This window comes from Suncus etruscus, chromosome 11 (assembly GCF_024139225.1).
Source record: "Suncus etruscus isolate mSunEtr1 chromosome 11, mSunEtr1.pri.cur, whole genome shotgun sequence".
Classification (NCBI taxonomy): Eukaryota; Metazoa; Chordata; class Mammalia; order Eulipotyphla; family Soricidae; genus Suncus; species Suncus etruscus.
The window spans coordinates 84,715,390-84,738,047 of NC_064858.1; the positions used below are offsets into that span (position 1 = coordinate 84,715,390).

Below are 22,658 nucleotides of genomic sequence, written 5' to 3' on the forward strand. Positions count from 1 at the left end.
ATATTCTACAAACAATCTGTAAATAACCTTAATTTCTTACCCAAGGGACAGATTCACTAGTCTGAAGAGCCGCTTTTTATAAAAGGAACTTTCCTTGTCTACTCGTTAGGACAGAAATCAGAAATCAGACTTATCAACCTGAGACCTCCGTCCCTTTGGGCTTATCTATTTTATCACGATTTTTTTTGTTGGTTTTTATACTTATGAATAAAAATGCCAAAGCCTTTTCAGCTTCTGGTCTATCAAATGAAAACCTTGACAAGATAAGACTGTTCCATGTCTTTTCTTCTCAACAACCTGCAGTTCCTCCAGGACTCCCTCCAGCCAGCCCCTTGTTCCTTGTCTTCCCCTGGGAGACAAGCACAATTCTTTTTCATTTTTACTAGAAATTTATTTTAGGCTATTACTATGTTTAGGCTTTTACTAGAAAACTCCCCTGCAGGACAACCTAATGAAAAAAAAAAAAAAAGACCACAGGAAAAAGCCTTATAACTGGGTGCCCTCAAGGGAGTAGAGCCCAAATTCCCAGATGTTTCAGAAAGTCTCTAGTTTGAAGGGGAAGAAAAAGAAAAATCTCAGTAAACCTATTGTTGGAGCGATGATGCCATCTGCAGTGGCAACCCCGACTCTCCATTGGGGAGGTCCCAATGCATGGACAAATCTCCCTCCAGAATCTGGCTTGGCAGGGAACAGACAAGTCAAATCAGCCCTGTGGCTTGCACCCACATTCTCCTTCCACACCCAATCAGCACCTCCCTGCACCCCCGGCAGGACCGCACCGGCCCAGCCGGTCTGACTGTCAGTTCAATGAGGAAATTTTAGGGAGAGTCACTGCTGACGTGCAAGCCTACTCCCTCCACCTCACCCTTGCATTTCCATTTCCAAAATTCACTATTCCTCCCCGCCCTACCACCCCGGTTCTTTTTCGGGTTCAATCTCCTCTACTCCCTAAGAGTTTTCCTCCTGAGGAAAACGCGCTTCTTCCCCCTCCACCCCTCCACCAGACCCGGCCCCATAGGCTGCGCCCAACGGCCGACTCCGCCTTCCCGCGGAACCTGGGACCCTTTTTTTCCCAGCATGCCCCGCGACCCCGGCGTGCGAGGCCCTGGGAGGCCGAAGCCCCGCCCACACGGCCCGGCGGCGGCGTCCGGGGGTGGCGCGGGGCATTCTGGGAGTCGTAGTTCGACGCGGCGGGAGGGCGGCTACGAGCCGGCGGGCGGCGGGACTCGTTATCCCAGAAGCCCTCGCGCCGCAGCCCGCGCGCGGTCGCACCTCTAGGCGCTTCTTGCCCGCCGCTCCCTCGCTCGCTCGTTCGCTCGCTGGCTGGAGCTTTGCCTCGCGGCTCGCGGAGGCTCGGGGTGGTGCGCCCGAGGGTCGGCTGGGGAGGAAGCGAGGGAGGAAGGGAGAGGAGAGAGGGGACGAGGCTGCGGGGGTGCTGCTGGCGGGGGACGGAGGAAAGATGTCGGGCGAGGACGAGCAGCAAGAGCAGACGATCGCGGAGGACCTGGTCGTGACCAAGTATAAGATGGGGGGCGACATCGCCAACCGTGAGTGTGCGGCCTCGGGGGGGGGTCCCGGGATCGGGGGTGGGGGGTTGGAAAGGGGAGTTTGGGGGGTCGGTGCTGCTTTTTGGGGGGTCAGGCAGTCTGAGTTCTCGGGCCCCCGCGCCTCTTCAACTAGGGGAAGGAAAGACTGTCTTGTCTCGCCTCACCTGGGCTCTTGTTTTGGGGTCCCTGTGCAAGTGCTGGCAGGCAGGCAGCTGGGGCGTGGGGGTGCCCCGAGCGAGGTTGGGGTGCCCCTTGACAGGCTTCCTTAATTGGGGGTCCTCAAGAGGCCAGGGAGCACCTCTAACTCTAACCCCTTTGCTTTTTTATTTGTTTCCACCTGGATCTTGGCCGGCCTCCCATTCTGCTTTTGGAGGGGATCAGAAAAAAAAAAAGCAGCAGCTGTACCCCCACTTTTTTGTCCCGACGCCCCCCAAATCCCCAGAAACCGACGTCTGGCCAGGGCGACACGTGTTGCTGCTGCTGGGTCCCCCCTGACACCGTCGCCCCGCCACGTGCTTTGCGTGCGACTTTTCTTTTCGTCCTCTTCCCTGGTTGGTGGGGCCCCCCTTTCTTTATTCTTTTTTTGGCCCAGGTTTTGGGGATCGTTGGAGGAGGGCACCCCCTAGAACTAACTCAGTGTCTAGAGGCGACAAGTGCTGGCCCCGTCGGGAAGTTCTTGCTTCCTGCAATCTTTTCCCCGATCGTCTAGATCTTCCCAAGTTGGTACTTTTTTTTTTAGGGGTTGACAACCCTGGGAAGTTGCCTTGAAGGCCCCCCGTCTTTACTTATCTCCAACTCTGGTCAGGTTGTGCACAGCAGAAAAGGGGATTCCCGACCTTTCTCCCCTCTCTCTCTCGGAAGTCATCTTTCCCTAAGAACCATGTTTGCACGTTCTCAGCAGCTGCCAGTGCTCCAAGCAGATGTCTCTCTTTTCTTTCTTTCTTTCTTTCTTTCTTTCTTTTTTTCCACCTTCCCGTTTTCAAACCATGGCTGGAGTTTTTTTTTTTCCTCTAACAATCTTGACAGTAAAGCATGTTGGGAAGCATGTATTTCGGATCCCTTTGGTCTTCAGACTGTCAACTTTTAAGTTTTTTATATTTCCGTTGGGCCACCAAAATTTAGCTCTCAAAAAAAAAAAAATCAAGCCTGAAGTTCAGGATGGGCCAAGGAAATGGCGTGCACTTTATAAATAGTAGTATGATCTTACTACTATAGTGCTCCCAGTTTTGATTCTTTTTAGACTTGGTAGTAGTGGTTTGAATAAAAACAAACTTGGAGGAGCCACAGAGATAGTCCTGGGGTTCAATTCGATCCTTAAAATCCATGCTTAGGAACTTGGTATGGCTCAGAGACCTAGATTAAGTCCCTTGGCTTGTTTCTAAGGAAATAAGTTTACACAAGTCAAGGTTACTAATACCTAATTGGGGTGTCTGAGAAGGGAAGACGGTAGCATTTAACAATGTTTTAGCTTGGAGTCAGCAATTCAAGGCTACTTTCCTGTTGAAAGTAGACGCCTATAAATTTCTCTGCTCTACATGTATGTGGGAAACTTTGGCAAGAGTCCCTTGAAGTTAATAATTCTGCCATACAACAGGTCCATGTTTGAAAAGTCAACCTTGCTGAGGGAGACATTGTGTGTGCTTAGTTGTCACATTTACATGAGGGAGTGTTTTTCAATTTGGGAATGAAATGTCGAAACAGAGATTATGAGCACCTTTCAGGAGACCAGTTCCCTCTGTCAGCCTTGGGACCGTGGCACTAAGGGATATTAGAAATTCATCTCTTAGGTAATTCTTTGGCTATTAACAGACAGTGACAGCACAGAAGAGATGACACAGTGGGTTTCTGTTCCAGGGGTACTTCGTTTTCTGGTGGAAGCTTCTAGCTCAGGTGTCTCGGTACTGAGCCTGTGTGAGAGAGGTGATGCCATGATTATGGAAGAGACGGGGAAAATTTTCAAGAAAGAAAAAGAAATGAAAAAAGGTAAGGTCAAGAATGGAGCTAAGGGCCCGGAGAGATAGCACAGAGGTGTTTGCCTTGCAAGCAGCCGATCCAGGACCAAAGGTGGTTGGTTCAAATCCCGGTGTCCCATATGGTCCCCCGTGCCTGCCAGGAGCTATTTCTGAGCAGACAGCCAGGAGTAACCCCTGAGCGCAGCCGGGTATGACCCAAAAACCAAAAAAAAAAAAAAAAAAAAAAAAAAAAGAATGGAGCTAAAAGAATGTAGAGACATAGGTAGGGGCTTGTTCCTCAGTGTCCTGTGATCCTTGCAGCACTTCTGGTTGTGACCCCAACAACGAATAACAACAAAATGCAAAATTTTATTATAATTATATGGTTTTGGGGCCACACTCAGCAGCGCTCAGGAGTTATTCCTGAATCTGCGCTTAGAAATCGCTCCTGGCAGACTCGGGACCATATGGAATACCAGGCATAGAACCCAGGTCCATCTTGGGTTGGCTGTGTGCAAGGCAAACACGCTACTGCTGTGCTATCGCTCGGGCCCCACAATTATTAAAAAGAAAAGGGTTGTTGTTTTGTTTTAAGTTCTGGAGAGAGATAAATAATCTGTTGCCTTGCATGAATTCTACCTAGAATGAATCAGGGATACCACCTGAAGTAAACACTGAGCATAGCCAGGTGTGGCCCAAACAAACCAAAACCAAACCACACCAAAAATAATTAAGGGTGGGGGGTGCCAATGTCAGCCCTTAAATCTCTTATTTGTAGCTGTCTTAAATGAAATCTTTGGCATCTCCTACTATCCCCAGAGCAAATTCTGATGTGGGTATTCCCCCTCAAAAAAAAAATAGAGCCTAGTTGGGGCCAGAGTAAATAGCACAGCAGGAAGGGTGTTTGTCTTGCACATGGCCAACCTGGATTCTATCCCCGGTATCCCATATGGTCCCCTGAGTCTGCCGGGAGTAATTTCTGAGCTCCACCAGATGTGGTCCAAAACCAGACAAGAGACTCCTAGTAATTTCCAGGTTTGACCCTTATTGTTGCAGCTACCACCCGAGCTTTGGTTGAGGAAATTGGAAATGAGGAATGACAAGTAGAATCCAAGCAGTTTTCGACTAAATCTGAGCTAATTTTAACTTAATGAAGAACCTGAAGAAAAATTGTCCGTCTTCCTATGAGGGACGACAGAATTGTTGGGAAAGGTCTGAGGCTTAATTGTTCTCTCTTTCCAGGTATTGCCTTTCCCACCAGCATCTCGGTAAATAACTGTGTGTGTCACTTCTCCCCTTTGAAGAGTGACCAGGATTATATTCTCAAGGAAGGGGACTTGGTAAAAATGTAAGTTGAAACCTTTTAGCACACTTTTCCCCCCTAAATGTTTGTGCCAGTTCTTAATGCTATACTCTGCTCTTGCCTTTCAGTGATCTGGGGGTCCATGTGGATGGCTTCATTGCTAATGTGGCTCATACTTTTGTCGTTGGGATAGTTCAGGTAGGTTCCCTCTTTGAATTGTAGCAGATCTTTGGCCACTACTTAAGGGTACACCACGTTTTAGGGCTTAGTCCTACTGCATTTAGTCCCATGTACATTTTGGGAAACTTAAAGGTTTCCAGACTTACTTGACCTACTGCCCCTTTCCAGAAAGAAAAATTACTTAGTCCACCCCACTCTACACCCCCTTGAAAATCTATACTTTTGGCAAACAAACAAGTGCACCCCCAGCTCCCAGCATTGCACTCAGTGCTACAAGATTGTTCTTTCACTCTTGATTCCAGTACCTCCAGTGAGAAGTATCTCCAACTTTCAGATCAGCAGGTTTTGTTTTTTTTTTTAATTTACACTCCTGGCCTTTTTTGGAGAAATGTCTACATATGACTCGAGGTATATAAATCAGTTACTGACTGATAATCATACATTTATTTTGAAACTTTTTAAAAAATTTTTAAACTTTATTGATTGATTCATTGGTTTTTGGGCCAACCCAGTGGTGCTCAGGTGTCGCTCCTAGCTCTGCACTCGGAAATCACCCCTGGCAAGCCCAGGGACCATATGGGACGCCAGGAATCGAACCAGGTCCCTGTAGGGTAGGCTGCATGCAAGGCAAACACTGCTATTTCTCCTGCCCTCTATTTTGAAACTTTTTTGTTTGTTTGTTTGTTTGTTTTTGGGTCACACCCAGCAGCTCTCAGGGGTTACTCCTGGCTCTATGCTCAGAAATCACTCCTGGCAGGCTCGGGGGATCATATGGGATGCCGGGATTTGAACCACCGTTCTTCTGCATGCAAGGCAAATTGTAAATGCCTTACCTCCATGCTCTCTCTCTGGCCCCGACTTACTTTTTTTTTAATTATATGATCCCCATATGGAGCTTAAGAGATGATACTAGGGGCCGGAGAGGTAGTACAGCGGTGGGTGTTCGCCTTGCAAGCAGTTGACCCAGGACCAATGGTGGTTCGAATCCCAGCATCCCATATATGGTCCCCCGTGCCTGCCAGGAGCAATTTCTTTTTTTTTTTTTTTTTTTTTTTTTTTTTTTTTGGTTTTTGGGTTTTGGGTTTTGGGCCACACCCGGTAACGCTCAGGGGTTACTCCTGGCTATGTACTCAGAAGTTGCTCCTTGCTTGGGGGACCATATGGGACACCTGGGGATCGAACCACGGTCCATCCAAGGCTAGCGCAGGCAAGGCAGGCACCTTACCTCTAGCGCCACCGCCCGGCCCCTCAGGAGCGATTTCTGAGCAGAGCCAGGAGTAACCCTTGAGCGCCGCTGGGTGTGGACACCCCCACCCCCAAAAAGAGGTGAGACTAAAGTAGGAAAAAGAAAGAATTTTCACTCCTCTTTGTTGGCTGTCCATGTATAATGGACATACGGATATCAGCTGGATGACCAGCTATACTAAGGAACTTTCTGGGACAGCACTAACCACATTTCCTTATATACAGGGAACCCAAGTAACAGGACGGAAAGCAGATGTCATCAAGGCAGCTCACCTTTGTGCTGAAGCTGCCCTACGCCTTGTCAAGCCTGGAAACCAGGTGAGTTGTTTACTTGTAACTCCCAGACTTGATAGAGCCAAAGTGCATTTGGCATCTACACGCCTGGTGAATGCCTACTGCTCCCTCAGCTCTCTCTTAAGACAGCTTTTTAAAATCAGCTATTTAGATGGGATTGCTAAAAAAAAAGGCTTAATGCTAAGCGGTTATTAACTGAGTGTCTTATACTTCCATGTTATATGGTCCCCATTTATAGATCATCATGCTTTGTTATTTATTTATTTTTGGCCATACCTGGCTGCGCCCAGGAGTTACTCTTGGCTCTGTACTCAGAAATTGCTCCTGGTAGGCTCAGGGGACCGTATGGGATGCTGAGAATCGAACCTGGGTCTGTCCCAAGTCAGCTGTGTGCGAGGCAAATGCCCTGCTGCTGGTGCTATCACTCTTGTGACACCCCCTTTCTTTTTCTTTTTTTTTTTTTTTTTTTTTTTTGGTTTTTGGTTTTTGGACCACACCCGATGACATTTGGGTTACTCCTGGTTTGAGGGACTATATAGGACTCCGGGGATCGAAAATAGGTTCTTCCTGGGTTGGCTGCATGCAAGGCAAACACCTTGCCACTGTGCTATCACTCCTGCCCCCCATGAGCGGTATTTTTATTTTATATAAATTTTTATTTGTTTATATTATTTTATATTTATATTGTTTCTTTTTTTTTTTTTTTTTTTTTTTTTTTTTGTTTTTTTTGGGCCACACTCGGTAACGCTCAGGGGTTACTCCTGGCTATGCGCTCAGAAGTTGCTCCTGGCTTGGGGGACCATATGGGACACCGGGGGATCGAACCACGGTCCGTCCAAGGCTAGCGCAGGCAAGGTAGGCACCTTACCTTTAGCAACACCACCCGGCCCCTGTTTCTATATTTTTGAATCACAAAGCCTACAAAGTTATCCATAAGTTAGTTTCAGGCATACAATATTTTAACACCAATCCCGTCACCATTGTCCACATCCCTTCACGTATATGATGGTCCCTACTTGATAAAGCTAATAGTGATCTTTGTGGGTGTTTTTTGTTTTTTATTTTATTTTATTTTTGGGAGGGGTCACACCCGGCAGCGCTCAGGGATTACTCCTGGCTCTGCGCTCAGAAGTCGCTCCTGCCAGGCTGGGGGACCATATGGGATGCCGGATTTGAACCAGGGTTCGTCCTGGATTGGCACATGCAAGACAAATGCCTTACCAAATGCTTTGGCCCTAATAGTGATTTTTTTTTTAAATGGCTGTGAGTAGAGGATAGCAGAGGGATGAGATCACTCTGTTCTTCTGCTTCTGAGGGCTACTGCCAGCTATTGATGTTCAGGGGTCACTCCTAGCAGTGATGGGGACACATGCAAGACAAGTACATCCTCCCTTCACCAAAAAAATTTTTTGAGATAAGTAAAAAAAAAAAAACAACACTTTTTTGTTTTGTTTTGTTTTGTTTGGGCCATACCAAGTGACACTCGGGTTACTCATGGCTATGTGCTCAGAAATCGCTCCTGGTTTGGGGGACTATATGGGACTCCGAAGGATTGAACCCAGGTCTGTCCTAGGTCAGCATGTGCAAGGCAAACAGATGGCAAAGAGACTGAAAGTTCTGTGCCTTACAAGACAATATTAGGAAACCCAAGGATGATAAATTTCTCCATTAACTGATAAAATTTAGAGTGCTGGACTCCCAGTTAAACAGTTCTGAAACCGAATTGGAGGAGAAGGAGCCACTCCTAGTGGTCTAGGAATCAAATCCAGGCCTCCTACAAAAAAAAGACGCTTGTATTATTTCTTTTGGTGGGGGGCTTGGGATCACATACTCAGTACTCGGGGACTATTGGGGAAACCAATGTTGTTTAATTGCAACGTTTTTAAGTTTTTGGGTCACACCCGGCAATGCTCAGTGGTTATTACTGGCTCTATGATCAGAAATTACTCGTTGGAGGCTGAGCGGGGAGTGCCTGTGGGATGCCGTGGATTAGACCTGGTTTGGCAGCGTGCAAGTCAAACATCCTACCCACTGTGCTATCACTCTGGTTCCAATTGCATTGTTTTTAGTTTTCTTATAATACTTATAGAACTATTATAAAGCTGTAATATTACCTGACACATAGTGAACATATTTATACTAGTCCCCACCACCATCAAACCCTAAACCCCATTTTGGGGGGCAGTAATCAAACCAAGGCCTCATATATGCAAGCATGTGTTTTGTCATCAATCAGTATCTCTAGTCCAGAATTATTATTTATCTTCATTGGAAGATAGTAGTATTGAATTATTTTATAACTATGAAATTCTATCTATTGCCGTACTTTTCAACTCTGTACAGGCCTGAGAGGTACTAATGGGTTAAGTCATTTGTCTTACATGCGGCTAAACCTGGTTTGATCCCTACCTACATCACATAATGGTCCCTAAGCACAGCCTGGAATCACTCTTGCACACAGCCCAACAGTCCCTGGACACCTCAGCGTGTGGTTAAAAACTAGAAAGTGGGGCCGGAGAGATAGCATGGAGGTAAGGCGTTTGCCTCTCATGCAGGAGGTCATCGGTTCGAATCCCGGCGTCCCATATATGGTCCTCCCGTGCCTGCCAGGAGCAATTTCTGAGCCTGGAGCCAGGAATAACCCCTGAGCACTGCCGGGTGTGACCCAAAAACCACAAAAAAAAAAAAAAAAAACTAGAAAGTGGGGCCGGAGAGATAGCATGGAGGTAAGGCATTTACCTTTCATGCAGAAGGTCAGTGGTTCAAATCCCGGCATTCCATATGGTCCCCTGAGCCTGCCAGGAGCGATTTCTGAGTATAGAGTCAGGAGTAACCCCTGAGTAACTGCCAGATGTGACCCAAGAACCAAAAAATAAAAATAAAAACTAGAAAGTCGGGCTAGAGAAATAGCACAGCAGCAGGGCATTTGCCTTGCATGCAGCCGACCTAGGATGGATACAGGTTTAATTCCCAGCATATCCCATATGTTCCCCAAGTCTGCCAGGAGTGATTTTTTTTGTTGTTTTTTTTGTTTTTTGGGCCACATCCGGCGGTGCTCAGGGGTTACTCCTGGCTGGCTGTCTGCTCAGAAATAGCTCCTGGCAGGCACGGGATTCAAACCAACCACCTTTGGTCCTGGATCTGCTGCTTGCAGATCTGCTGCTGTGCTCTCTCCGGCCCCAGGAGTTATTTCTGAATGTAGAGCCAGGAGTAACTCCTGAGTGTGGTATAGCACAAAAACAAAACAAACCTAAAAAGATATAAATAACTTCAAGGATGGGAGAAATAGTATAGGACCCACCCCAGTTTGTTCCCTACATCATATGGTCCCCAAACACCACTGGGTATAGCTCCGAGCACTACTAGGTGTGACCCAAACCTCTCCCTTTGCCTTCCAATGTACTTTTAGCTTCAAATTTTTTCATCTGTGGTGCAGTGGTAAGGCATCTGCCTTGCCAGCGCTAACCTAGGATGGACCGTGGTTTGGTCCCCCAAGCCAGTAGCAATTTCTGAGCGTATAGCCAGGAGTAACCTCTGAGCGTCACCAGGTGTGGCCAAAAAAATCAAAACAAACAAATTTCCTTATCTGTAAAGTGAAATTGTGACTTAGTTTTTGTTACCATTAGAATAACCCATTCATGAGTTGGACGGACTGGTATGCCTGAAACCCAGAGTCTGTCTTATGCCAATAAACTTCTGGGGTGAGGCCTTTTTGTAATCAGATCAAGGATTTTTTTTCCATTTCCCCATTTTTCTGGACCTATGCAAACAATGGCGATTGCCACTATCACACCTTTACTATATTTTTTTCTTTTATCCTTTAAGGAAAAAAAATACAACTTTCTGAACTTAAAAACAAATAACTGGGACCCGGGCAGATAGCACAGTGGCGTTTGCCTTGCAAGCAGCCGATCCAGGACCAAAGGTGGTGGTTCGAATCCCGGTGTCCCATATGGTCCCCCGTGCCTGCCAGGAGCTATTTCTGAGTAGACAGCCAGGAGTAACCCCTGAGCATCGCTGAGTGTGGCCCAAAAACAAAAAAAAAAAAAAAGAAGAAGAAGAAGTAAGCCCTGAATATTGTTGGATGTGACCAAAAAATAAATAAATAAAAATAAAAATAACATGGAGTGGGCCAGAGAGATAGTACAGTGAGTAGGGTGTTTGTCTTATATATGGCCATGTTGGCTTCAATCCCCGGCACTCCATATGGTCCCCTAACCTACCAGGAGTGATCCCTGAGCTCTGAGCACTGCAGGGTGTGACACAAGAGCAAAAGAAATAAAAACAGGATAAATAATCTTTGTGCCTCGGTTGCTTTCTAGATCAGATATGCTTTATTCACCTTCTAGAATATTCAGATTAAATTGTCTGCAAAAATAACTTGTAAAATGTTAATGCAGGGGCCTGGAGAGATAGCACAGCGGCGTTTGTCTTGCAAGCAGCCATCCAGGACCAAAGGTGGTTGGTTCGAATCCCAGTGTCCCATGTGGTCCCCCGTGCCTGCCAGGAGCTATTTCTGAGCAGACAGCCAGGAGTGACCCCTGAGCACTGCCGGGTGTGGCCCAAAAAAAAATGTTAATGCAAACAAGGTAATTTTAGATTGTAGGGATATGGACTATGAAATGAAAATCAATGACAATCATTGCTTGGAGAAAATTAGGACTCTTATGCTGCCTTTTTTGTTTTGGGCTAGACTTGGCAGTGTTTAGAGCTTACTCCTGCTCTCAGGTTTTGCACTCAGGAATTCTCACTATGCTCTGAGGACCATATGGGGTACATGGGATTAAACTTAGGGCAGCTTTGTGCAAAGCAAGTACTCTATCTGCTGTACTATTTCTCATGACAGAATTTAGTGTCCTGTGATATCTCACCTTTTATTTGATCTTGTGCTCTAGAATACACAAGTGACAGAAGCCTGGAACAAAGTTGCCCACTCATTTAATTGCACGCCAATTGAAGGTGAGACTTAACATAATGGTTTTGGATCTATATGTGAGTGGTTTAGCAGAATTACACTTGATGCCTTCCTTGGTGAGCCATCATGACTGTAAGACTGTTTGCATATCCTAGATTGCCACAGCATTTCCAAATCCTCCCACCTTTTCTCTCATTGCCTACCACATCATATTTTAGTTAGGGTGTATGGATTTGGAAATTTGGGGGGAATAGTAAATGGCTGATACTATCGGCATTGTCCCATCTGCAGGTATGCTATCACACCAGTTGAAGCAGCATGTCATTGATGGAGAGAAAACCATTATTCAGAATCCCACAGACCAACAGAAGTAGGTGCCAGTCACATCCCTTTGTCTTTCACCTTTCCACACTCCTTAAGAACTTTCTCTTCCATCTGTTCTTTTTTGGGGAGGGGGCATATCCTTTTGATGCTCAGGTGTTGCTCCTGGCTTGGGATCATATGGGACACCAGGGGATCGAACCGAGGTCCTTGGCTAGTGCTTGCAAGGCAGACACCTTACCTCTAGCGCCACCTCGCCAGCCCCATCTTCCATCTTTTCTATCTTCTACCCAGGACTGCTTTCCATTCTCTCTTTACCCAGGGTGGGATGGATAGGGTCTATGCCTGGCTCTGTGCTCAGAAGCTACTTACTCCCAGCTTATGGGACCATGAGATGTTAAGTTTAGAACCGGGGTTGGTTGCATGCAAGAGAAGCGCCTAACCCCTGCGGTAACTCTTCTGTCCACTACTCTTCCATTTGGTTCCCTTTCTGTTTCTTTTAGGAAAGACCATGAAAAAGCTGAATTTGAGGTACATGAAGTATATGCTGTGGATGTCCTTGTCAGCTCAGGAGAAGGAAAGGTGAGAATGTGCATAATGGGGGGGGGTTGCTTGAGTGATTTCCAGTAATGTCAAACTAAATATGAGCTAATTTATTTAGGCTAAGGATGCAGGACAGAGAACCACGATTTATAAACGAGATCCTTCTAAACAATATGGCTTGAAAATGAAAACTTCACGTGCCTTCTTCAGTGAGGTCGAAAGGCGTTTTGATGCCATGCCATTTACTTTAAGGTACTGCTGTACTAGGGACCATCTGGTTCAGACCAGGAACACCCCTCCTTGCCTCCTGCCTAGACTAAGCTCCAACCTTTAAGCATTCATGTTCTCCCTGCCTGTCTCTTACTAAAAGTTACAAGGAAGAACAATCCTAAGCCTTAAGCATAATTTATATTTCTACCTGAGGATAAGCTAAGCAGGAGCAGTGATAGGCTTGATCAAGGTTAAGGCTATCTGAATGTTTTCCCTTACTCAGAGCTTTTGAAGATGAGAAGAAGGCCCGGATGGGTGTGGTTGAGTGCGCCAAACATGAATTGCTACAACCATTTAATGTTCTCTATGAGAAGGAGGGTGAGTTCTGAAGAGTTTCACTTTGGGCTGCCTGCTTTTATTTATTTATATATATTTATATTTATATAAATATATATTTATATATATATAATAGGAACTTCCAGGGGCTGGAGGGATAGCACAGCGGTAGGGCATATTTGCCTTGCACATGGCTCACCTGGGATGGACCCCAGCATTATGTCCCCTGAGCCTGCCAGGAGTGATATCTGAGTGCAGAGCCAGGAGTGTAACCCCTGAGTGCCACAGTGTGGCCCAAAAACCAAAAGGGGAGGGGCAGAGTAAGTGGCACAAGTGGTAGGACATCTTCCTTGCACATGCTAACCTGGGATGGACTGCGATTGGATCCCCCAGCATCCCATATGGTCCCCCAAGCCAGGAGCGATTTCTGAGCGCATAGCCAGGGTAACCCCTGAGCATTGCCAGGTATGGCCCAAAAAGCATAAAAGGGAGGGGGTGGATTTTCTCCATGCAGATTACAGGAAGGAGCTTGACAAAGAAACATTCCTTCTTCCCACAGGTGAATTTGTTGCCCAGTTTAAATTTACAGTTTTGCTTATGCCTAATGGCCCCATGAGGATAACCAGTGGTCCTTTTGAGCCTGACCTTTATAAGTCAGAGATGGAAGTCCAGGATGTAGAACTAAAGGTGAGTGACAGATGGAAAGTGGTGATCACATGACACCTCTCTCTGGTTGTGAGGACAACTGTCAGCTATCCTGAAAAGAGCCATTGAGATAGAACCATCCTTTCTTTTACCTACTAAAGTGTTTTCTTTCTCCTGTTTCCAGGCTCTTCTCCAGAGTTCTGCAAGTCGAAAAACTCAGAAAAAGAAAAAAAAGAAGGTGTGTAATGGTCATCCTTCTCTAGGAGTGTGAACATGATCTTTCTTTGTTCTACTTTTGGGGATCATGCTAAGGGATTAGAATTTCCATATATCCTTATCTTTTCTCTCTCAGCCCTGACAGTTGGAGAACTGTGCTAGTTTTGTTCATGAGCCACCGGACACTAACCCCCAAGTTGTTGGAAACTGACCAAGATTTCCCTTTGTTTTCTTGTATCTAGGCCTCTAAGACTGCAGAGAATGCCACCAGTGGGGAAACATTAGAAGAGAATGAAGCTGGGGACTGAGGTGGGTCCCATCTCCCCAGCTTTGCTGCTCCTGCCTCATCCCCTTCCCACCATACCCCAGGCTCTGTGACGTGCAGTTCATCTCCACCCAGGACAGCCAGCAGAGCAGGGGTGTCCCTGCCCGTCCCAGCCCCCCACCCAGCCCCTTCCAACAACAGCCAGCTCCAACTGACTCTGGTCTTGGGAGGCCAGACTTCCCAGCCACAGAAGACTACTTTAAATAGAAAAGAGAAATTGAATAATAAAATCAGGAGTCAAAATCCATCGTCTTCAAGCCCCTCTTTGTAGCCTTTTTCTACTACTCTCTGCTTGGTCAAGGTTTATGGCCCTACAACAGAACAGGGAGGAGGCTATGGTAGCCACCACTGCTAAAAACTCAGCTGAAATTTTTTTATACCACTCAATCTCAGCATTTTCCCATCACTTGGGGCTTATTCCTCTCTTTCCCACTTGACCCCAGTGTTTTATCTGGCCTCGAAATAGAGGAGCTATTCATCTGCAGCAGCTTCCTAATCCGGTCAGGCCCCTCCCGTTTTTAGGAGTCGGAGTCTGCATTTACCAAGGAATTCTCATCCGTCAAATGGATCCTTATTTGTAAATCTTTTTAGTCATTTTTGTCCTGCAAGAACCTTTCTTTTTAATTCCACAAGGCTCTAAGGAAGTAATCTGTCTCAACTGTATCAATTTCATTGGGGTCTTCCTGTGCTCCATTTTACAAGCCTGAGTTGGAAGTGCAACTGTGGTTTTGTTCCCTGTTCGAAGTATTTTTGACTTCCCTCCTTTGAAAGAAAGACCAGGAACCAGAGGAAAAGACTGACTGAAGGAAACCTCCTGGCTTTCTAAAGCTGGACTTGGATTGAATAAATTACTAAGAGTTTGGAGAGAAAGGCAATGATTTCAGAGGCATGCAGTCCCAGGGAACTAGGGCTCCCACTAACTGAAGAGGTTTTTAAATACATTGAAAAAGACATGGCATTAAAATAAATTTGGATTTACTCATAATCATTTGCCTTGTTCAGTTCTTGTTGGAGGAGGGAGGGTTTCACCCTGTATCTATATCTGTATTCGTGATCATTTATCCCCCCTCCCCAGTTCTGAATGTGTGTGTGTGTTCCTCTTATACCAATTTTCTTTGTTTTTGGGTCACACCCAGCGTCGCTCAGGGGTTACTCCTGGCTCTGCGCTCAGAAATCGCTCCTGGCAGGCTCAGGGGACCATATGGGATTTGAATCACCAACTGCCTTTTATCAGCTGTGCGCAGGGCATATGCTCTACTGCTGTTGTATTGCTCCAGCCCTATACCAATTTTCTGAAGTTGCTGACACTGTTTAGGATCAACATTAATAAATGTATAAAGAAATGCTATGTAAGTGTAGTATTCTTGATTTAGTAAGCCAGGAAAAAAGACTTAGTGGTTATCTTAATAATATGGTTATTATTTAGTGTTTGTCATTTAAAAGGCTGAGATTGGATGGATTGGGAGTGCATATAGGGAGGGCAATGTGCAAGGTAAGCTAGCACCTTACCTCATGTTCTCTGGTCCTGAAAAAGTTTCTTCAATTTGGGGCCAGAACGATAGCACTGGCAGGGCATTTGCCTTGCAACATGCAAGGCAAACAGCACAAACACTGGTTCGATTCCCGGCATCCCATATACTCCCCCGAGCCTACCAGGATCATCCCAAGTGCCACTGGGTGTGACCCCAAAACCGAAAAAAGAGGCCAGAAAGATAGCACAGCGATAGTCATGGTGGTTCAAATCCCAGCATCCCATATGGTTCCTTGTGCCTGACAGGAGTGATTTCTGAGCAGAGAGCCAGGAGTAACCCCTGAGCGCTACCTGGTGTGGCCCAAAAACCAAAAAGGAAAAAAAAGTTTATTAAATTTGAGACATAGGGGCCAGAACAGTGGTGCAGCAGTAAGGCGTTTGCCTTGCACATGTTTGACCTAGGATGGACCACAGTTTGATCCCCCATCATCCCATATGGTCCCCAAGCCAGGAGCGATATCTGAGTGCAAAGCCTGGAGTAACCTCTGAGTGTCACTGGTTATGGCCCAGAACAAAAAAAAAATGTTTTTGGAGGCATTGCTGTTAATGCAGATAGCATAATGAGCAAGACATAGGTTCTTTAAAGGCTAGTGAAGAATAGGATTGTTTTGTTGTTTTTTTTTTTTTATTTAATTTTATTTGTTTGGGGGGCACACCCCGAAGCACTCTGCTTATTCCTTTTTTTTTGTTTGGTTTTGGTTTTTGGGCCACACCTGGCGGTGCTCAGGGGTTACTCCTGGCTGTCTGCTCAGAAATAGCTCCTGGCAGGCACGGGGGACCATATGGGACACCGGGATTCTAACTAACCACCTTAGGTCCTGGATTGGCTGATTGCAAGGCAAACGCCACTGTGCTATTCTCTCCGGGCCCTCTGTGCTTATTCTTGGCTTTGCATTCGGAAATCACTCCTGGCAGACTTGGGGGAACATATGCGACCATAGGCAAATACCCTACCTGCTGTGCTATCATATCACTTCAGCCCCCAGGACCATATAATTCTGCTAAGATTTTATAAGACTTGGTTTTTGCAGGGCCAGAGCAATAGCACAATGGGTAGGGCATTTGCCTTGCAAACAGCTGATTTAGATTTAATACCCGACATCCCATGAGGTCCTCCAAGTATGGCCAGGAATAATTGCTGAGTGCGGTCAAGAGTAAACCCCTGAGCTGGAGATAGCACAGCATTAGGGTATTTGCCTTGCAAACAGCCGATCCAGAACAGACAGTGGTTCGAATCTCGGCATCCCATATGGTTCCCCAAGCCTGCCAGGAGTTATTTCTGAGCACAGAACCAGAAGTAACCCTTGAGTTCCCCTGGATGTGACCCAAAACCAAAAAATAAGCAATCCCTAATTACTGCTGGGTGTGGCCCCACAAATTAAAAACAAAAAAAAAGTTTAGTCTTGTTTTTTCTTGGGGGAGCCACACTTGGGGATGCTCAGGGTTCTGGCTATGATGCACTCAGGATTTAGCTGCTGGCGACGCGCAGGGTCAGCCATGTGCAAGGCAAGGGCCCTACCCACTGACTATCTCCAGATCCAAAACTTGTTATATTGTCATGGAGATCATACTAGATCTACTTTAGAACCTGGAATTGAGTGTCTTAAATATTTTGCCTTTTTTTTTTTTTTTTTTTTTTTTTTTTTTTTTTGGGCCACACCCTGTGAGGCTCAGGGGTTACTCCTGGCTATGCGCTCAGAAGTTGCTCCTGGCTTCTTGGGGGACCATATGGGACGCCGGGGGATCGAACCGCGGTCCGTCCTAGGCTAGCGCAGGCAAGGCAGGCACCTTACCTCCAGCGCCACCGCCCGGCCCCGCCTTTTTTTTTTTTTTTCCCCGTTTTTGGGTCACACCAGCTGCGCTCAGGGGTTACTCCAGGCTTTGCACTCAGAAATCTCTCCTGGCAGGTACGGGGGACCGTATGGGATGCCAGGATTCGAACTGCCGTCTGTCCTGGATCAGCTGTGTGCAAGGCAAACACCCTACCGATGTGCTCTTGGGCCCTGAGTGTCTTAATTATTTTGGGCTGGTGTGGTCACACTGGCTAGTGCTTGGGTTACTCAACATTGCATTCAAGAATCACTTCTGGGGGATGGAATGATAGATAGCACTGGGTTGGGTGCTTGCCTTGCATGCGCTGACCCAGGTTTAATCCCCAGCATCCCATATGGTCCCCTGAAACCACCAAGAGTGATTCATGAGTGCAGCGCCAGGAGTAACCCAAGTACAGCCACGTGTGGCCAAGAAGACAAAAAATTCTGGTGGGCTCTGGGGACGGATCATATGGGATACCAGAGATAGGAGAAATACAGAATCAGAGATAGTAGGGAAGTAAAGCACTAACTTAAATGTGGTACATCCAAGTTAAAACATAGCACCCCAAAATTATATATGATTATATATGATAGCACTAAATATGATTTACATTTGGGTGTGACCCAACTCTACCCAACTGCAAATCAGTGCAGGAATTGAGATCCAAGGCTCAGATAGGAGGGGTGGTAGAAGTGGGCCCCAGAGCAATCGTTATAGTGTTTGCCTTGGAAATGGCTGATCTTGGCATTCCATATGGTCTCCTGAATCCACCGGGAGAGATTCCTGATTATAGAGCCAGGGGTAATCCTTGAGCATAGCTGGGTGTGACCCAAAACAAACAAACAAAAAAAGACTTGGGCAGGAGCAATGAATAATACAGCAGGTAAAGCTGTATTGTTGACCTTGCAGATGGCCAACCCCACCGGGCATCCCATGTCGTCCCCTGAGCACCACCATGAGTAATCCTTCGCCAGGAATAATCCTGAGTACAGAGCCAGGAGTAACCCCTGTGCATCGCCAGGTGTAGTCCAAAACCAAAAAACAAACCAAAACAGACCTAAGGCTCATCATGTTATTTTTGTTTCTTCATCATGGTTTTTTTTTTTAATAATATATTTAGGGGCCGGAGAGATAGCATGGATGTAGGGTGTTTGCCTTGCATGCAGAAGGATGGTGGTTCGAATCCCTGCATCTCATATGGTCTCCCTAGTCTGCCAGGAGCGATTTCTGAGCACAGAGCCAGGAGTAACCTCTGAGCACTGCCAGGTGTGGCCCCAAAACAAAACAGACAAACAAAAACATTCTTTTTTTTTTTTTTTTTGATTTTTGGGCCACACCCGGTAACGCTCAGGGGTTGCTCCTGGCTATGTGCTCAGAAGTTGCTCCTGGCTTGGGGGACCATATGGGACACCGGGGGATCGAACCGCAGTCCGTCCAAGGCTAGCGCAGGCAAGGCAGGCACCTTACCTTTAGCACCACCGCCTGGCCCCTCAAAAACATTCTTTTTTTTTTTTTTTTTTTTTTTTTTTTTTTTTGGTTTTTGGGCCACACCCGGTGACGCTCAGGGGTTACTCCTGGCTATGCGCTCAGAAGTCGCTCCTGGCTTGGGGGACCATATGGGACGCCGGGGGATTGAACCGCGGTCCATCCGAGGCTAGCGCAGTCAAGGCAGGCACCTTATCTTTAGCGCCACCGCCCGGCCCCTCAAAAACATTCTTAAGAGATCCATGGGGGGGCCGGGCGGTGGCGCTAAAGGTAAGGTGACTGCCTTGCCTGCGCTAGCCTTGGACGGACCGAGGTTCGATCCCCCGGTGTCCCATATGGTCCCCCAAGCCAGGAGCAACTTCTGAGCACATAGCCAGGAGCAACCCCTGAGCGTTACCGGGTGTGGCCCAAAAACCAAAAAAAAAAAAAAAAAAAAAGAGATCCATGGGGCCGGATTCATAGCACAGCGGTAAGGTGTTTACCTTGCGCGCAGCCAACAAAGGAGAACCCCGGTTCAAATCCCAGCATCCCAGATGGTCCCCAGAGTCTGCCGAGAGACTTCTGAGAGCAAAGCCAGGAGTAATTCCTGAGTGACGCCGGGTGTGACCCCCAAAACAAAAAAACAAAAAAATCTTAGAGGTCCAGAAGACGCTCCATGTCACCCTGGGACTTCGATATAGAATCTGTACAAAAACCAGGACCTTGGGAGACAGGGCGATAGCACAGCGGTAGGGCATTTGCCTTGCATGCAGTCAACCTAGGGCAGATCCGGGTTCAATCTCCGCATCTCATATGGCCCCTCGAGCCTGCCAGGATCGATTGATTTCTGAGTGCAGAGCCAAGAGTAACCCCTGAGCGCCACCGGGTGTGTCCCCCCCAAAGAAACCCAAAACAAGGGATGGCCAAAAAAAAACAAAAAACAAACAAACAACAACAACAACCAGAGTGTGGTCCAAAAACAAAACAAACAAAAAACTTAAATCAAAACAACCTGACTGCCACACCATGATTGAGAACTTTTACTGGGACCACAAAAAAAAAAAAAAAAAAAAACTGGGGAGTCAGAGCGATATCTTTGCACTCAGCTAACCCAGGACGGACTTGGGTTCGATCCCCAGTGTCCTGTATGGTCCCCCAAGCCAGGAGCGATTTCTGAGCGCATAGCCAGGAGTAACCCCTGAGCATCAACGGGTGTGGCTCAAAAAAAGACTGGGGTTAGGAAACTTAGTATGCGTATGCGTGACCAGAGAGATAGCATGGAGATAAGGGTGGTGGTTCAAATCCCGGCATCCCATATGGTCCCCCGAGCGATTTCTGAGCATAGAGCCAGGAATAACCCCTGAGCGTGGCTGGATGTGACCCAAAAACCAAAAAAAAAAAAAAAAAAAAAAAAAACAAATAAAAAACTGCCACACATACACACACATTTTTTTTCTTTTTAAAAATTTCTTATCCTTTCAATAGGGGCTTCAGCCTTTTTTATAGAACGTTGGGACACAGATTACTTTGTTTTACCACATAAACTTTAACAATCTAAACTTAAATGGGCTTGTTATACTGGCAGGTCAGGGGGCAATGGGTAGTGGAATAGATACACTCAAGGGTCCATTGGTGGAGGGAGGATGACACTGGTGGTAGGAATCGCCTTCACTCACTGTATATCTGAAGTTCAACTATGAAGGACTTTGTAGATACAGTGGTTTCAATGAAATAAAATTAAAAACATAAAAATCTTAGAGGACCATGTTTTGGGGGTGGGGGGAAACCTAGTGTTGGTGGAAACTCTGCCCAGCTGGTGAGTGGGGTGTGGTAGTCCTTTCTAGGAAGTAGCCATGAGCCTTGTGGTGGAACAGATTTGACCCACATGGAAAGCAAGTGCTCTAGTCTTTAGATCTGTCTCTCAGACTAAAGACTTTTTTTGTTTTTGATATTTTGGGGGGGGGGGTCACTCCCAGCGACACTCAGGGCTTACTCCTGGCTCTGCTCTCAGAAATTGCTCCTGGCAGGCACGGGGGACCATATGGGATGCCCGGATTTGAACTACTGGCAGTTTTGAATTGGCTGCGTGCAAGGCAAACGTCCTACTGCTGTGCTATCTCTCCAGCCCCTCAGACTGAAGTCCATTTTCTTGGGGATAAGGGTTTTGAATTTTTGGGGTCACACCCAGTTACTTCTGGCTCTGTGCTCAGAAATTGCTCTTTGCAGGCTCTGGGGATCATATGGATTGAACCCTGGTCAGCCACAAGAAAGGCAAACACTCTACCCACCCTACCCTCTGTGCTATCATTCCAGCTCCCTGGAAAGTCAATTCTAGTTTCTAATGGTCTTGCTGTACTAAGGAGTCTTGTTTACCCTCTTGTTTACTAGTTTGATCTGAGGGAATGAAGACAAGATGGGGATAGAGTGATAGCTCAGCGGGTAGGGTGTTTGCCTTGCATGCACCTGACTTAGGTTCAATCCCAGGCATCCCATATGGTCCCCCGAGACTGCCAGAGTGATTTCTGAGCACAGAACCAGAAGTAACCCTGAAGGCCACCAGATATGGCCCAAAAACTAAAAAAAAAAAAAAAAGATACACTGCCAACAGAAATCTGAGACAGCCTCCTCAATCAGTAGAGCAGGTCTTTGTTAGTTAGGAAAAAGCTCTGCTCTTTGACTAAGGTCACTTTTTTTATAGTATGACATCTTTAGAAACTTTTCATGCTTCCATCGTCTGGGTTCTTTTGTGTGTGTGTGTGTGTGTGTGTGTGTGTGTGTGTGTGTGGTTTTTGGGTCACACCCGGCAGCGCTCAGGGGTTATTCCTGGCTCCATGCTCAGAAATTGCTCCTGGCAGGCACGGGAGACCATATGGGACACCGGGATTCGAACTGATGACCTCCTGCATGAAGGGCAAACACTCATCTGGGTTCTTAAGAACTTCGGAAGTTCCAATACTGGATCTACCTGCAGCAACTTTATGACTAAGATGGAGTTCAAATGTCTGGAGGGCCTGCAGAAACCCTGGGTTGAATTCCTTGGCACTGCATGTTCCCTCAGCACCATCAGGTGTGGCCTGCCTGGCCCTTATCTACTAAACAACAACAACAACAACAACAACAACAAAAAGACTGAAAGCAAATGAAGATTTTTTGGTACAATCCACGCCTATCCCCAGCAAATGGAGGATTTCACAAAGAACTACAACTCCCATGGAGCTATGGGAGCAAAGAGGGAAGTCTACACCTTTCTCTAATATGTAGGTGTTGCTTCCAGATTAGAAGTTTATGGGGGCCGGGTAGGTGGCGCTGGAGGTAAGGTGTCTGCCTTGCAAGCGCTAGCCAAGGAAGGACCGCGGTTCAATCCCCTGGCGTCCCATATGGTCCCCCCATGCCAGGGGTGATTTCTGAGCACATAGCCAGGAGTAACCCCTGAGCGTCAAACAGGTGTGGCCCAAAAAAAAAAAAAAAAAGAAGTTTATGTTTACCTAAAAAATGACAGTGAAAGATTTGTAATCCACTTTGGTCCAAAAAAAAAATTTATAATAAATAAATATAATATATAATAAATAAATAAATAAAAATTAAAATTAAAAAAGAAGCCACATGAAGCTAATAAAAAAAAGTGTGTTTATGTTTAAATACTAGAAAGCCCTCATAACAAATGTGGTGGAAATATTTGTTACTCCAATTTAAAAAAAATTCCATTTTTAAGTGACCTCCCAAACCCAACACACTTCAGCCAGATGCCGGAAGTCCCGAGACCCCGCCCCAGCGGAAGGGGCGGTACCGGAAGTGACGACACTGAACCGCGCCTTT

At 46.5% G+C, this 22,658-nt stretch overlaps 1 protein-coding gene across 1 annotated transcript; it reads left to right on the forward strand.

Moving 5' to 3' along the window:
- The first annotated feature begins 1,254 nt into the window (after positions 1-1,254).
- Positions 1,255-15,017, forward strand: PA2G4 (proliferation-associated 2G4). Its single transcript, XM_049784010.1, has 13 exons — positions 1,255-1,547; positions 3,402-3,530; positions 4,742-4,847; positions 4,931-5,000; positions 6,453-6,545; positions 11,417-11,480; positions 11,728-11,806; positions 12,261-12,339; positions 12,419-12,552; positions 12,794-12,888; positions 13,406-13,533; positions 13,676-13,729; positions 13,950-15,017. The coding sequence occupies exons 1-13, from the start codon at positions 1,460-1,462 to the stop codon at positions 14,013-14,015; spliced, it is 1,185 nt and encodes a 394-aa protein (XP_049639967.1). The 5' UTR covers positions 1,255-1,459; the 3' UTR covers positions 14,016-15,017.
- Positions 15,018-22,658: the final 7,641 nt, after the last annotated feature.